The sequence below is a fragment of the Lithobates pipiens genome, unplaced genomic scaffold, assembly GCF_037356315.1.
Source record: "Lithobates pipiens isolate NorthernLeopardFrog02 unplaced genomic scaffold, aLitPip1_a1.2 Scaffold_8, whole genome shotgun sequence".
Lineage (NCBI taxonomy): Eukaryota > Metazoa > Chordata > Amphibia > Anura > Ranidae > Lithobates > Lithobates pipiens.
The window spans coordinates 197,927,922-197,945,395 of NW_027507903.1; the positions used below are offsets into that span (position 1 = coordinate 197,927,922).

Below are 17,474 nucleotides of genomic sequence, written 5' to 3' on the forward strand. Positions count from 1 at the left end.
GAGACAAACAGAGCAGGACCTGACATACAATCCTTTAGTAAATTAGGCCACCAAAAGGAACAAGAAACTAGGTCAGAGGTCTTGTGGATTCCAAAGTGCTCGCCAAGGGGATGGTCATGGCATTTCTTCAGGAGGTGAACTCTGAATTGTTCAGGGACAAAGACTTGTTCTTTGTGGAAAAATAGCTCATCCCTTTGTTGAAGATGCAGGTCCAGGGGAGGAGGATGAGTAGCAACTGCCTCCGTGATTTGGGACATCACATCAGCCTGTAGGAGTAGGAAGTTCTTGGCAGGTAAAATAGTGTAAAGTTTGGAAGGTGGGGCCGACTCAGAGAACATGCACGAGAGCGCATCAGGTTTACCGTTCTTGGATCCGGGGCGATAAATGGAAAGTGAAACATGAAAAGAATAGTGCCCATCTGGCCTGTCTGGGTGTTAAGGTCCTGGTGTTGAAGCCCGACTTGTAGGAGGAGACCTCTCTTACAACGCTGGTTCAGGAGCCGCTGGAATGAGAACAGCGGTCTCGAGAGCACAGTGGGTAGGAGTGCCTGCTGGATAGGGCCGCTGGAACTGATAGCAGAGCGGAGATTCCTCTGGAAGGCTGAGCGACTGGAGGTTGCTAGAAGGCTGAGAAATGCAAGTAGTAGCTTCAGAAGCCGAGGACTGAACAGGCGGCAGGCTGGAGCAGGGTCAGACGGTCCGGGTCAGCAGGCAAGCAGACAGGTGGTAACAGTAGGCAAAAGAGGTGTCGGTAAAACTGGCAGAGGTCGGCAACGGAATCACAGGCAGGAGAGGTAGCGAGGTCAGGCAGGCCGGGTCGGGTTTGGAGAAGGCAGAGAAGTCAAGCGAAGCCGGGTCGGTAACGGTAGCAGGTAATCAGGTTCAGGATCAGGTATTCAGGTACACAGGAGCTGAGACGAAACAGCGCCGCACCAGCGCACTTGGGGAACCTTTAAGTGTTCAGTGGCGGCAAGTAGCGCACGCACACCACTCACGACCATGCAAACGAGCGCGCGCACGAACGCTCGCGCAAACGTGCACACTAACGCGTAAACGAACGCGCATGCGAACACGCAGGAAACACGCGCCGACGCCTGTGTGCACGCAGCTGTGCCTGTCCATTGCTGGTAAGTTCCTGACACTGGGTCTTAGATGTCTGGCAGTTCTTAAATATTCCAAGTTCTTATGATGGGTAAAAATAAGGACATGATTCCAACAGATAGCACCATTCCTCCAGGGCGGCTTTAATAGCTAATAGTTCACGATCTCCCACATCATAATTCTTTTCAGAAGAACATATTTTTCTAGAGAAAAGGGCAATAGGATGAAGTAGGGACTTAGCTACTTGTCTTTGAGAAAGTATAGCCCCAACTGCTGTTTCAGAAGCATCAACTTCAAGCACCTAACCCAGGGCAGGGTCAGGGTGTCTTAGAATAGGGGCAAAGGTGAACAAAGTTTTAAATTTTTTCAAAGCGTCTTGGGCCTCTGGAGTCCATTTGAATGGGGCATGTTACTTGGTCAACTGAGTGACTGAAGCAATGATACCGGAGAAGTTTTTAATAAACTTTCTATAGAAATTGGCAAAGCCCACAAAGCGTTGTATGGCTTTCTTGTCTTCCAAAGCAGGCCAATCAACTACAGTACTACTTTTTGCGGATCCATAGAGATGCCCTCCGCAGAAATGACAAGACCCAGGAATTGGATGGATGACCTTTTAAATTCGCATTTCTCAGTCTTTGCGTAGAGATGGTGCTTTTGAAGTCTATTAAGTACCTTTTTTACATGACCCCTGTGAATATCAAGAGAACTGGAGAATACGAGTCATCCAAATAGACAATAAAGAATAAATCAAAATAGTCCCGAAATATATCATTGACCAGATGTTGAAATGTGGCGAGGGCTTTGCAGAGGCCAAGCAGCATGACAAGATATTCGTAGTCTCCAAAGCGTGTTCGAAATGCAGTCTTCCATTCATCTCCATCACGAATCCTGACCAGGTTGTATGCACCCCTCAAATCAAGTTTAGAGAATACTTGTTCCCCTCACAATCTTTTGAAAAGTTCAGGAATCAGAGGAAGTGGGTAGTGGTTCTTAACTGTAATTTTGTTAAGGTCTCAGTAGTCCCCACAAGGTCTGAGGGTATGAGCTTTCTTTTCGACAAAGAAAATGCTGGCCCCTGAAGGGGATGTGGAAGGTCGAATTAATCCCTTCTCCAAGTTTTTGTTGATGTTATGACGGAGGGTTTCTAAAGAAAGAGGATAAATATGGATGAATGGTATTTCAGCCCCAGGCAGCAATTCAATGGGGCAATCATAGGCCCGGTGAGGAGGGAGAGTGTCCGCATTCTTTTTATTGAAGACTTTGAGGAATTCGTAGTACACCACAGGAACAAGTTTTGAGACTTCCGGATCAGACTGGAAGGCACCAGAGTCTATGATTGCAGAAACAGAGATGGTCTTTTCAGCAAGTTGTAGGTGGCAAAGGAGGGTGAGGTGAACCTGATCAGTCCCGGGTGGATGCATCACGTGGATCTAATTAGAAGGAAACTTGTATGGCCTTATAGGACAGGTTTACAGGTAGTGACCGGTATCACCAAAGTAGAGTCAGAAATTAGAGTGCTGGAATCGGAGGCATTCAACTGTGGACAGAGAGGGTCTCCAAAAGCTTCTCCGAGAAGAGTCTCAAGATGACCTTGTCGTTCCATTGTAGAGGCAGGAAATGGCATTCTTGGGTCTGGGTTAAACCAGAGATTCTCAATAGGCTTTCTCAGGATGTATCTTGTTTTTTCCAGTTGCTTTATAAATTACAAAAGCATTATATACAACCAATTAAAATAAGAACAATATACACTTTTTTTTTACCAGTGTCTAGCTCTGCAGGGAACTAAATAAGTCTTTTCATTTGGTCATTGAAGTCTATACCTCCTATATAAAGATCATAATTGTGGACACAGAGAGCCTTTTCAATGACACCAGATGCTGTGCTCATTTTGACCGTCATGTATGCGTGAATGAAAGACAGGATGAAAACATCCCGTTTGTCCATCTACATCACTGTGGGTAATTCACCATTCCACAAGCAGGCTTTCTCCCCCTTTCTAAGGCTGCTTTCACACTGAAAGAGCCAGCCATTAGCGGTAAAGCACCGATCATTTTAGCATTTATCCCTGATTAAGCAGTACTTTTGCACCGCTTTTCTGCCGCTAGCGGGGCGCTTTTGCCCCCAAAGAAGGGGTTAAAAACGCTCATGTGGCTGCACTTCCAAAGCGCTTTTCAGGGCAGGGCATTTTGGGAGTGCTATATACAGGGCCGCTGATAGAAATCCTGGGGCCCTGTACCGCCGATCTGACGGGCCCTCCTTCAGCCCCACCCTGGTCCCGCCCCTGGCCCCTCCTTCATCCCCACCATGGTCCTGCCCCTGGCCCCTCCTTCAGCCCCACCCAGGACCTGCCCCAGATGGTCAGAGGCTGCAGACATAGTACAGCAGGAGATGATCGGAGACTGCAGATATAATACAGGAGATGGTCAGAGACTGCAGACATACCAGAGGAGATGGTCAGAGACTGCAGACATAGCACAGGAGATGGTCAGAGACTGCAGACATAGCACAGGAGATAGTCAGAGAATGCAGACATAGTACAACAGATGATCACAGGCTGCAGACATAGTACAGGAGATGGTCAGAGACTGCAGACATACTGCAGACATACTACAGGAGATGAACAGAGACTGCAGACATAGTACAGGAGATGGTCAGAGACTGCAGACATACTACAGGAGACGGATCAGAGACTGCAGACATACTACAGGAGACGGATCAGAGACTGCAGACATACTACAGGAGACGGATCAGAGACTGCAGACATACCACAGGAGATGGTCAGAGACTGCAGACATAGCACAGGAGATAGTCAGAGAATGCAGACAAAGTAAAACAGATGATCACAGGCTGCAGACATAGTACAGGAGATGATCAGAGACTGCAGACATAGTACAGGAAATAATCAGAGACTGCAGACATAGTACAGGAGATGGTTAGAGACTGCAGACATAGTACAGGAGATGATCAGAGACTGCAGACATAGAATAGGAGATGGTTAGAGACCGCAGACATAGTACAGGAGAAGGTCAGAGACTGCAGACATAGTAAAGGAGATGATCAGAGACTGCAGACATAGTACAGGAGATGATCAGAGACTGCAGACATAGTACAGGAGATGGTTAGAGACTGCAAACATAGTACAGGAGATGGTCAGAGACTGCGTTTATAGCTGAACCCAGTGTACAAGTATATAGTATCACAGGGCTGATCCACTCTTTTTAAACCAGCTCTGCAAAATCAAGTCAGTGATTTTCAGGATTAGTGGAGGGCAGTAACCAGTTAATGGGGCTGTGAAGCTTCTAGCCTAAACCAGCAGTAAATCCTCAAAAAAAAAAAAAAAACAATCTGTGCAGCACACACAGAGTTCTGGCTAAATAGCTGATTATAAACTGAAATGGTTAACAGCTGCTGCAGAGTCTTCCAGAGATCATATCAGTGTGATCAGACAATGTGCAGGTCAGGTTAGGCAGATAAAAGAAAAAAAAGTAACCAGCAAGACAAGAGGGAGGGGAGGCTGATCGTCCTGTTCACTGACACAGATATCTGGAAGACACTGCAGCCGACTAGCTTCATGTTACTGTGGTCCCGACTATCCTGTTTCCATTCAGCCACAGCTGCGTGTCCTTGCAGAACTTGTATTGCTGTTGTCATACCTCATATGCCTCCCTCCTCGCTCTTACATTCAGCCCCACTCTAGCACTGTTTAGAGTGAAATGTGAGCGGGCTGGAAAAGGGGAGAGAAACATTTTTTTTACTTTGCATTCTCTCATTCCCTTTTTACAGTATATTGCCGGCCCCCTGCTGGACAGGCCCGGTACTACAGGGCCAGTTGTACTGGCTTATCAGCGGCCCTGGCTGTATACAGCACTTCCAACCACCCCAAAGATGCTGTTTGCAGGACTTTTCCTAATGTCCAGCAAGCGCACCACCCCAATGTGAAAAGTCACACTGAAAATAATGGGAGGCGGTTTTAAGGCGATATTTCTAGTGCTAAAACACCTGAAAACAACCTAAGTGTGAAAGGGGTCCAAGTCAAGTGTTAACGAGCCATTGAGGGAAGCCCCAGTGATTAGGATTTACTGTGCCACAAAGTGTCTAAAAAGTGGCACGCTTTCATAAAAGTTGTCGAAGTACAAATGGTACCCCTTCCAGAACAAGATGACACCAATTCCAATACTATCTTGCCACTGTTCCCAATGTAGTCTGGGCATTTGGGGGGCTCCACTTCACTATCTTTTCCCTCCTAAAATATGTATAGCATGTTGCTCTCTTACAGAGCTTATACAGTTTGACCCTATATCTGGCACGCTTGCTGGGGAGATATTTTATTACAAGCCTTTATTGCAAGGGATTAATCTACATAGATGTTTTGTTGGGGGCGTATACACATCTGCAAATTTCTCGGAGAGGTAGCTTATGAGGGGCAGCATTTTGTGAAGTTGATCATAGTCAGTGTCACCCTGAGGAAGACAGAGTGTATTGTTACTAAAATACATAAAACACATTATTGTCTCATATCTTTTCCTGGCCATTGCAGAAGAGAACATGAGCATATGATGAATCAGGTCTGTGGAACAATATGACTGCAGTTCATTTTTTTGTAATGCCCATGTTAAGGGTTATGCTCAAAAAAGTCCTAAGTTCAATAGGTTTCCATGCAAACAGTCTTACAAGATTTTAATTTGGCTTAGTGGCGATTGTTGTACATAAAGGTTGCTTAGGTCCACAATGAATTGATACAGATCTTCCATAAAAGAAACAAACAAAAAAAAAAATCAAGGGGAGCTGTTAAATTTGCTGTTTCTACCTGAATTTCGGCATTGTAAATTGGGGGATAATGGGTGCTGCTGAATCTGGGGGCTGCCAAGAGAGTTTGCAAGCACCTCTGGACAGGGGCGGATCCAGAGTCTAGTCTCGGGAGGGGCACTGCCAGAAAATAAGGCTGCTTTCACACTGGGGTGGGCGAACATCGGCGGTAAAGGCCGCTAACGGGGCGGTCTTATCCCATTTATTTCTACTGAGACACACAGCTGCTATATCCCAATATGACATGTTGGTGTGGGTCCTTGACTAAACCCTGCATGCATTCTGGGATCCGTACGCATTACATATTGAGATATAGCGGCTGTGTGTCTCAGTAGAAATAAATGGGATGCATGTAACACTTTATGCATCCCCAAGCCAGTGAAAGACAACCCTGCATGTCAGATGCATGTCTGCCCTGTGTGAATGAAGCATAAATATAAATTTTTCTGTCATTCTATATCATCATTATCATGGTAATCACACAATACAGGTGCTGTGGCTCAACGCACCTGTACTGTGTGATTATGATGATGATGATTGGTAATTGTAATATGACACATAGAGGGGGTTAATGTACTCACTGATGTATTACTGACCAGTGGCAATTAATTAACCCCTTTGTGCTGCATTAGTGGCACTAGTGGCAGTGTTTATAAACCCCATTCATGCTGTAGCATAAAAAGGGTTAATTAACATTGATTAACCTTGATGGTGCCACTGTCATTAATGCAGCACAAAGGGGTTAATTGCCACTGGTCACAAATACATGAGTGAGTACATTAACCCCCTCCATGTACCATATTACAATTACTATTGTAAATTATTTCACCCCCCACCCCCACCCCCAAAGCATTAACCACTTCACATGTAAGACAAGGTGTTAACTCATTAACATAACAATGCCTGCCGTAGCTCATTAACATAACAATGCCCACCATAGCTAATTAACATAACAATGCTGTTCGTAGCTCATTAACATAACACTGCCTTAGCTAAGTAAGTGATCACTCACTTGTAGTGCACTGAGCTGGCTACAAGTCCATCTTGTCTTCAATCCTGCATGCCTCTGAATTGTGACGTCACACCAGCTGGGACTAGGAAGCTCCTGTCGGGTAGAGATCACTCCGCCTGACAGGGAAGTGAAGTGACACTCGCACCGCTCTGCTGCAACTCTGCCAGCATGTAGCAGCAGCCCATGTCACATCAATTACAGACCCCCATAGTGACCCACTGGCCCCCACTAAATGAACCGATGGGAGCCAGGGGAAGCAGCAATAAAGTCCCAGCTGCATTTAGATGCCTCATGCAAATCTGGTGAGGTGGCGGAGGGAGAAAGCCTTGCAGTAAGTTCTATTTTCTGGGAGGGGGCAATTGCCCCGTTGCCCCCTCTGGATCCGCCCCTGCCTCTGGAAGGCTACTATGGACTCTATGGGCATGTGCTAGAATTCTTGGTGACTATGAGACACTACAAATGCTAACCACCTCACCATCATGTACTGCACTGCTGGGGCTGTTGTGTAAAAGGCCAGGGTGTACTCATGTTTACCAGTCCACCAAAAGGCAGTGCAGTGCTTGTACTTGGACCCTGCCTCATCTAAGAAAAATCATTCCTAGCACTCCAGCCACCTGGGGTCGGGTTACGCCTGATCTTAACAGGGACCTCTTCACCATAGTCTGGGCTAGCTGTCAGGGTGCCGCTGCTTTATACAGGTTCATCTTTTGAGGTGGATTCTGCAAGTGAAGCTTGAACTTTATCGCATCTGACATGCTCAGAATTCTGTAGGCTTCTTCACTAAAGTACTTTTTTTTCAGGACCTTTTGGGCACTAAACATATAGATACCTAGTGTGACTATAGGAAAAAATAGCTCCTGGCTGTGAAGGACTGCTTGAACTCTAGAAATAAAATTTACCTGCTAGTGCTAGCAAATAAGGTCTAAACTCTCTTACACTGTGTTTTTTTTTTTTTGTACAATGTATGAAGGGTGGCAATAATCATAAAAAACACTGGCACTGCACTTGTTATGGGAGGGCAGGGGAGCTAAACGCAGGTGCCGGCAGGTATCAGGGGGTGATCCTGCTAATGCTAATGTTTGTGGTCACTCAATTGATCTGTACAGATGCTACATTAGCAAAGGCAATGATTAACAACTTATAGTGTGACTGCGATAGTGTGTGAAATCAAATGCTGATGTTACAAGTGACGCTAATACAGTGATCAGTAAACACTCTACACCGACATTGTATTAACTGCACCAGCTGGGTGACAGGGGTGATCAAAGGGTTAACTGAGAGGGGATAAAAGGGTTACTTTTTCCTAACTAATGTGTGTGGCTGCTTTTGTTGGGCTGCAGCCAATAATGGCGCTGGTTACTGGGGTGCACACGCCTGGGGATCCAGGAAAAAGTGCAGACAGTTGGCAAGTGGTTAAAGTGTATTCTGTCAAAGTTACGCTATATGACCAAATGTGTTTGGAACCCTGACCATCACACCAATATGAGTCTATGGGTCATCTCATTCCAAAACCATGGATATTAATATATAGCTCCCACCTCCGCAGTTATTATTATTCTCCACTCTTCTTTGAAGACTTTCCAAAACATTTTGAGTTGTGTCTGTGGAAAATTGAGTCTATTGATTTCAGGTCTGGTGCTGACTTTAGTTCTCACCTGTAACAGCACTGCTATTTTATCTAATGCATTGTCAATACCTTAATAATTCTACATAGGCATTCATTTCCCCATTAAATGGATATGGAAAATGATTAATTCAGATTTTCCTCAGGCTGTAGTAGCCATCATTTTATTGTTTTTACTACACATTATTTACTTTTTAATGTGCAACAATGTTGAATAATTTTGCAAATGTGTTTCATTATCAAATTATTACAGTACTCCATTCTAAAATTAAAAATGTGAATGTTCCAGAAGGTGTATTAATGTTTTATTCTTTTAGGTGGAAGATATGCAGTGGACAAGCAAGGAACACACACAACCAGCATCTGTTTGTAGCCTGCCATGTAAGCCTGGAGAAAGAAAGAAAACCGTGAAAGGAGTCCCTTGCTGCTGGAGCTGTGAACGGTGTGAAGGCTATCATTACCAAGTAGATGAGCTGAGCTGCGAACTGTGTCCTTTAGATCAAAAGCCAAATGCAAACCGTACTGGCTGTGCACTAATCCCTATTATCAAACTTGAATGGCACTCTCCTTGGGCAGTTGTTCCAGTCTTCATAGCCATTTTGGGAATAGTTGCAACAACATTTGTAATAGTTACCTTTGTAAGATACAACGATACACCCATTGTGAGGGCATCTGGACGTGAATTGAGCTATGTGTTACTTACTGGGATTTTCCTGTGTTATGCCATCACTTTTTTAATGATTGGAACGCCTGATATGGTGGTTTGTTCTTTAAGGCGCATATTCCTTGGGCTTGGCATGTGTTTTAGTTATGCTGCATTACTCACAAAAACAAATAGGATCCATCGAATATTTGAGCAAGGAAAGAAATCTGTGACTGCTCCTAAATGTATAAGCCCTGCCTCTCAATTAGTGATTACTTTTAGTCTTATATCAGTTCAGTTGCTTGGGGTTTTCATATGGTTTGTAGTAGACCCACCTCATGTAATAGTAGACTATGGGGAGCAAAGAACACCTGACCCGGAAAACGCCAGAGGTGTTCTTAAATGTGACATTTCAGAACTTTCTTTAATCTGTTCCCTGGGCTACAGTATTCTATTAATGGTTACATGTACTGTTTATGCCATTAAAACAAGAGGAGTGCCAGAAACCTTTAATGAAGCCAAACCTATTGGATTTACAATGTACACCACCTGCATTATTTGGTTAGCATTTATTCCAATATTTTTTGGAACAGCACAATCCGCAGAAAGGGTAAGTAACTTTAATTTATTTAATATCTAAAAATGTTCGCTTAAACTGGTTCCACTTATTGAAAAAAAATTGTTTGGTAAGGTATGATATATTATTATGTAGATGTCATAAAGGTGACTTTGACTATGACTACCAGCAAGGAACATTTTTTTTTATGTTTTCTTGTAGGAGATAATATTGAATATATACTGAATAGAAAAGTCAACTATTTATAATGAATTTTGATTTTAACAGCTTGTTTTTTTCCCAATCATTTCTGAAAGTTTAAAGTGTGTGTCAGGGCACAATTAAAATCCATGTATACAGTCATGGCCGAAATTGTTGGCACCCCAGAAATGTTTCCAGAAAATCAAGTATTTCTCACAGAAAAGTATTGCAGTAACACATGTTTTGCTATACACGTTTATTCCCTTGTGTGCATTGGAACAAAAGGGAGGAAAAAAAGCAAATTGGACATAATGTCACACAAAATTCCAAAAATGGGCTGGTCAAAATTCTTGGCACCCTTTCAAAATTGTGGATAAATAAGATTGTTTCAAGCATGTGATGCTCCTTTAAACTCACCTGGGGCAAGTAACAGGTGTGGGCAATATAAAAATCACACCTGAAAGCAGATACAAAGGAGAGAAGTTCACTTAGTCTTTGCATTGTGTGTGTGTGTGTGTGTGTGTGTGTGCCACATTAAGCATGGACAACAGAAAGAGGAGAAGAGAACTGTCTGAGGACTTGAGAACCAAAATTGTGGAAAAATATCAACAATATCAAGGTTACAAGTCCATGTCCAGAGATCTAGATTTGCCTTTGTCAACAGTGCACAACATTATCAAGAAGTTTGCAACCCATGGCACAGTAGCTAATCTCTCTGGGCATGGACAGAAGAGAAAAATTGATGAAAGATTGCAGAGCAGAATAGTCTGGATGGTGGACAAGTAGCCCCACACAAGTTCCAAAGAAATTCAAGCTGTCCTGCAGGCTCAGGGAGCATCAGTGTTGGCACAAACTATCCGTCGACATTTAAATGAAATGAAATGCTATAGCAGGAGACCCAGGAGGACCCCACTGCTGACATAAAGACATAAAAAAGCAAGACTACAGTTTGCCAAAATTTACTTGAGTAAGCCAAAATCATTCTGGGAAAATGTCTTGTGGACAGATGAGACCAAGATAGAGCTTTTTGGTAAAGCACGTCATACTACTGTTTACCAAAAACAGAATGAGGCCTACAAAGAAAAGAACACAGTACCTACATGAAAATATGGTGAAAGTTCAATGATGTTTTGGGTTGTTATGCTGCCTCTAGCACTGAGTGCCTTGAATGTGTGCAAGGCATCATGAAATCTGAGGATTACCAAAAGATTTTGGGTCGCACTGTAGAGCCCAGTGTCAGAAAACTGGGTTTGTGTCTGAGATCTTGGGTCTTCCAGCAGGACAATGTCCCCAAACAAATGTCAAAAAGCACCCAGAAATGGATGGCAATAAAGCGCTGGAGAGTTCTAAAGTGACCAGCAATGAGTCCAGATCTAAATCCCATTAAACGCCTGTGGAGAGATCTGAAAATTGCTGTTGGCAAAAGGCGCCCTTCCAATAAGAGAGACCTGGAGCAGTTTGCAAAGGAAGAGTGGTCCAAAATTCCAGGTGAAGCTTATTGATGGTTATAGGAAGCAACTGCAATCAAATATTAAGTTAAGGGTTCCAAGAATTTTGACCATCCCATTTTTGGAGTTTTGTGTGACATTATGTCCAAATTGCTTTTTTTCCTCCCTTTTTTTGTTTTGTTCCCATACACACAAAGGGAATAAAGGTGTATAGCAAAACATGTGTTACTACAATACTTTTCTGTGAGAAATACTTGATTGTCTGGAATAAATTCTGGGGTGCCAACAAATTCAGCCATGACTGTACACCCTTCCATTTTTTATCCCTTTAAAAATAATAAGTACAGAGAAAATACCTGTTGATCTGCCAGAAATCCAATGTGTTCCTAACTTCCTATTTGAACACTGAAATCAGAGTCAGCCTTGCTTGCTGGACTAGAAAACCCCAGCTTTCCTACAATCTACATGGATACATTTGTTTCTTTCCCAGGAGAACAGTGCTGCTGCTTTGACTTCTAAAAGCCTGTACACACACACTGGGGTTGATGTCCTATCATAAGAGAATGTTCATTTTGCAGAATGCATTTTCCCTTAGCTTAGAGTTAAAAGAAAATGTATTTTGCTGAGAATATTGCAAGAATAATTATAAAAAAAATAGCCTATACTACTTTACCAAATTGTACCATTTGTGTGCACGGAGAGTGCTTTTGGAAAATGTTGTTCTGGGGGTGTGAAGTCAGTAGGAACTGAGCTTCTGTAAGAATTTACAAGCCTCGTGACAATGTCACAGGATATTGCCTGGACATTCACATTCACGTAATCCTTTTTAATGTTAGAAGCATTTGGAACAATTTTTTTCTTTTATTTATTATTTGCACATTTTGGCCAGAAGATTACAAGCCAAAAGTTGCAATTTTTATGTCACACAATATTAGCAAAACTCTTAATCAAATCCATAATTTCGATATCAAATATATTCAAATACATTTTAGTGCACACAAACACAATTTAATAACAAACATAATATTTTTACATTTTATGTAAAAAAATATAAAAGGTGAGGTTGCACTGAATAAACAGATTCAAAGCATCTCAAGCCACAAAATTGCATGTGCTTGGCAAAGAATTACAGTAACAAAATTGTACCAAATTCTTCATAAGCACGCTTTACAGATCAAAGTCCACTATCAAGCACCAGCAGATCCTAAGCCCCCGTACACACGGTCGGAAATTCCGATCATAAAATTTGTCTGATTTTTTCAGACGGATTTTGGCCAAAACTTGTGTTGCATACACACGGTCGGACAAAGATGGAAGATCGGAACGAGGTGACGTAAAACACGTACAATGGGACTATAAAGAGGCCGTCTCGTAATTTATTAGGAGCATGCGTGGCACTTTGTCCGTCGGAATTCTCTGCAAATGATCAGAAAAAGTCCGATTGGATTTTGTTGTCAGAAAATTTTAGATCCAGCTCTCAAACTTTTTCTGTCTGAATTTCCGATGGAAAAAGTCCGATAGAGCCCACACACGATTTTCTGACAACATAATCCGATCTGACCTTTTTCGACTCTGTGTACAAGGTCTTAGATTCTGATGCCATCATATCCATTGGCAATTGACAGCGGACATTGAGCTTGTTTCATTTATTGTCTTGTGAGTACCCTTTATACTAAATAAATTCAGTAGTTTATAAGGTGCTACACTATCTGACTTGCACTGGTTCTCTCCTAACCTCTCCTGCTGCCCTCATTTATTGCTGAGCTGAGTGCGGTCTGGGTTGTGATCCTTGCCAAGCTGGTCATCTCCATCCTGTGGACACTTTCAGTACATGTAAGAATGCATGATCTCAGTTAGAAAGGGTCATATATTTCTAGTAAGAGGCTCTTTTTTCACAGCGGAGGTGCACATTTGGAATATTGATCAGCACATGTAATTCTTGCTTCCTTGATTTATATTTACATGAGTGCATATTTATTTTATTTTATTGCATTATTTACTGTGACATTTATTTTAGAGCCTGAGTTGTTTATCTTGGGTTGAAAATTTAAAGGTGAGGTGCAACACAGATTTTTTCCATCAGATTAATTACCTTGTATTCAGTTATAAGTGAGTGCAGTCTCCCATCACATTTTATCATTTTAAGGTTTGATTCAAATTTACCAAGTGCACACTATTACATTTTTTTTTGTTTTTACATGGTGGGTCTTCTGTCATGATGAGGGTAATAAGCCAATATTGGAAACCAGGAAAAAAAGGGATAATTCAATCAATGTCTCATGCAAGGTTGAGTTTTACTAGCACAGAGATGTACAAGTGTTGCGTTGAACCCCCTTCCAGCAGCCACCCTGGTGTCTATTGGGGCTCAGTGGCTGACATCCCTGTAGGTGAGGGTGCACAGCCCTGATTGCTCCCAGGTGCATACAGAATGTGTACCTTGTTGCAGTTGGTGTCCCAAGCATTGTTTACCAAGCATTATGTATATATTCTTATGTTCAAAGCCATTATAAACACCTAAGCAGCTGTTGCAAAGCTTGGTAAGACTACATCCTTGCTTTACAATATTAAAGTGGTAGTAAACCACACAAAAAAAGGGCCCCTGGGCAGTTTAAGTCATGATGTGCTAGAATATAGCTATCCAGCGGCATGCTGTCACCGCTGAAGGTTTTTCTTTCTGTCTTCTTTCTGTGTTTGTAGGCTTCACCAATGTGAATTTCTGAGTCAGCGATGACGTAAATCCTGCGCATGTGTGTGGGAGCCACTGTTTATGGCATGGTTCTGAAGGAATGGCATGGGTATGCTGTTTCTTCAGAGCGCATGCGCCGATGACATCACCGGCTGCATCTAAAGTAAATATATCCTAAACAGTGCAAATTTAGGAGATATTTACTATACCTGTAGGTAAGCCTTATTATATGCTTACCTATAGGCAAACATTATACATGAGCGTTTACTCCGATTTTAAAATGTTATATCCTACAACTGTTATTACATTATTCCACAATCTGTGGGTTATTTAATTTAAGGGTAGCTTTTTGTAGTTGCACCTTTTAGTGGTGCTCTGTATCACACAAAAATGAGAATGTCAAAAGTTGAAAACCTATTTCTTTGTTTTATTTGTCACCTTTTTGGAACTATATTTGCATTATTTTTGCATTAAAGGCTAAGTTAGTTCACCTTTGTTCACCTTTTTTTTTTTTTTTTTTTAAATTTCAGCTCCCTTTTGTACCGATATAGCATTAATGCAATTATTTTGCAAAAATAAAACTGTTTTCCATTAATTCTACACCTGCTTACCTAACTTCATCACTGTTTAAACAGATTACTCGATTCGTTTTGCCTTACTTCCTGGTCAGACTTTAGGTCATGACACAGGAAGGAGTTGGCCAGCTGAGGGTAGAAGATGCAGGGTGTGTGTTAATGAGTTCAGCTGGTCAACTCCCTCCTGGGTCATGACCTAATGTCTGACCAGGAAGTAAGGCAGAACTAATCAAGCAGTGTGTTTAAACAGCTATGAAAAGAATTAGGTAAGCAGGTGAAGAATTAATGGAAAGCTGTTTTATTTTTGCAAAATAAGCACAATAATGCTGAATTGGTACATGGGGAGCTGGAATTTAGAAAAAAAGTGCACAAAGGAAAAACTTAGCCTTTAAAATACAGTCATTTACTACTAATTTGTGCTTCTGTGGTCAGGGGCGGACTGACAACTCATGGGGCCCCCGGGCAATAGCAGATTATGGGGCCCCCGGGCAATAGGATATTATGGGGCCCCCGGGTAATAGGAGATTATGGGGTCCCCGAGCAATAGGAGATTATGGGGCCCCCAGGAAATAGATAGATTTTTTTAAAACACTGATTTTTACATACTGTCCCTGGTTTTATTGAGGCTGGCAACCCTGATGGGGCCCCTTAGTGACATGGGGCCCTTGGGCAGTGCCCGAGTGCCTGAATGGTCAGTCCGCCCCTGTCTGTGGTGCACTTTTACATACTTTATGGTGAGTCAGACGTTGGTTAAATAGATCTGTACCCTTTTTACTAACATTGTTATCAGAATAGTTTGTGGTCTCCCTGCAGCAGATTTTTCCCCATTTCTTAGTTACCATGCCTTTTTCCACACTGTAGCTTCGTGTGGAGGGAGTCATCTTGGTAGTAGAACAAGGCTTAACTTCCTCATGTCAGAGCTTGCTTTGATGTCTGGTGATCTGATAGGTGGTGGAGTAGTATTCAAAAAGTGACAGGGGAAGTTAAAGTAGAGCTATAGGCACAGCTTTTTTTTTTTTTTTTTGCTAGAGCAAAGCCTCTTTCACATGATCAGATTTTCTGATGGGAAATGTTGGCTGTCAGGCTGCTGGCAGAAAATCTGACATTTGTTGGTGGAAAGTCTGACAATTGTCTGATGGAGCATCAGACAATTGTCAGACTTTCCACCAACAAATGTTGGCTAGCATGTTTTCAAATTTTCCGCTAACAAATGTGTTTTGTCGGATTTTCTGATCGTGTATACACAAGTCTGTCAGACAAAAGTCCAAAGTACAAACACGCATGCTCAGAAGCAGAAGCGGTCAGTTTTGTAAACTAGCGTTTGTAATGCAGAATTAACATTTGTGACATAGCAAATTATGAAATTTCCAAATGCAGCGCACAATTCTCTACTTCTTTAAGAGGATAATAATGAAGCTGCTTTGCTGGTGATACTGGTGGAGTTATTGCAAACACATTTTCAAAGACTTTTTTTTTAGTGATATCAAGAATAATATTATTATTATGTTTATTTTTTATTTTTATTTGTGCAAGTTACCACAACAACATTATCCCCTAATCCCCTAGTTTTTAAGATCAAAGAAACAACTATGTTGGTGTCCCTTGTCAATTTTACATTGTATTTTTTTAAATGTAGCTGCCTACTCCCAAACTGTCATTCAAAGTAAAATACATAGCCAAGTATTATTCTACACATTTTTTTATTGTGCATTAAAAAACAAAGTTAGACATGGTATCTGCCAATAGAACTTAACCAAAAAGTGCATTCTATGCAACCAAAAATATAGAAAATATACCAAATCAAATCAATATTCAACCAAAAAAAGTCAAAGCAATAACTCCAAGGCCAATAATAAATAACACATAATAAATAACACATAATCTCCTCCAATTCCGCAACATGTCTGATCGACTGTTAAGAAAAAAGAAACTAACTGAAAAGCACAATATGAAAAGCACTAAATGAAAAAAAAAGCGTGAATCAACACTCACCAAACTTCTACTGACAGAAAATTTGCAGAAGGAGACCAAAGGGTGGCGCTAAAGATGTGAAAAACCACATAGTACATCTAGTACATCACCACTACGTAATTGTTGGCCAACATTTGTGTGTGTGCAAGACAAGTTTGAACCAACACCCTTCGGACAAAATTCCACGGTTTTGTTGTTGGAAAGTCTGATCGTGTGTACGAGGCATAAGGGAGGGTTCTAACGCCTATCTTTTTTTTTTTGCCATCTGTTTTCCATTGCAGAAATGTACTTTCATTTTCTATGCCCAAAACTGTATTTTCTTTAACTTTCACTTTCAATGATAACCGTAAACAGGACAAACAGAAAAGGTGAATTTCCCTAATTGAGGCACAAACAATAATAAAAACAGCGTTAGGGATTAGAACAGGTGTTATAATCCCTCTCCATTCTTTCCAAAATAAAATAAAAAAGTTTTGCATTTTGTTATACTTTAACTACTTGACCTCCGGAAGATCTACCCCCCTTCATGACCAGACAATTTTTTGCGTTAATTTAACTGACAATTGTTTGGTCATGGAACGTTGTACCCAAATAATATTTATGTTATTTTTTTTCCACAAATAGAGCTTTCTTTTGGTGGTATTTGATTACTACTGCACTTTTTATTACTTGCACTATAAACAAAAAAAGAATGACAATTCTGAAAAAATAAACAATATTTTTTTTTTCTTTCTGCTATAAAAGATATCCAATAAAACTATGTAAAACATAACATTTCTTCTTAAATTTAGGCAAATATGTATCCTCCTATTTTTGATTTTAAAAAAAATCCCAATAAGCGTATATATATAT

The 17,474-nt window shown here is 41.5% G+C and overlaps 1 protein-coding gene across 1 annotated transcript in view; it reads left to right on the forward strand.

Annotated features, from left to right (window-relative positions):
• The window catches only part of GRM8 (glutamate metabotropic receptor 8), a 1,454,623-nt gene that overhangs the window by 1,288,210 nt on the left and 148,939 nt on the right, over window positions 1-17,474 (forward strand). Inside the window, exon 9 of the mRNA XM_077474080.1 lies at window positions 8,860-9,795. Coding sequence (XP_077330206.1) covers window positions 8,860-9,795 — 936 coding nt within the window. The remainder of the gene's footprint in view (window positions 1-8,859; window positions 9,796-17,474) is intronic.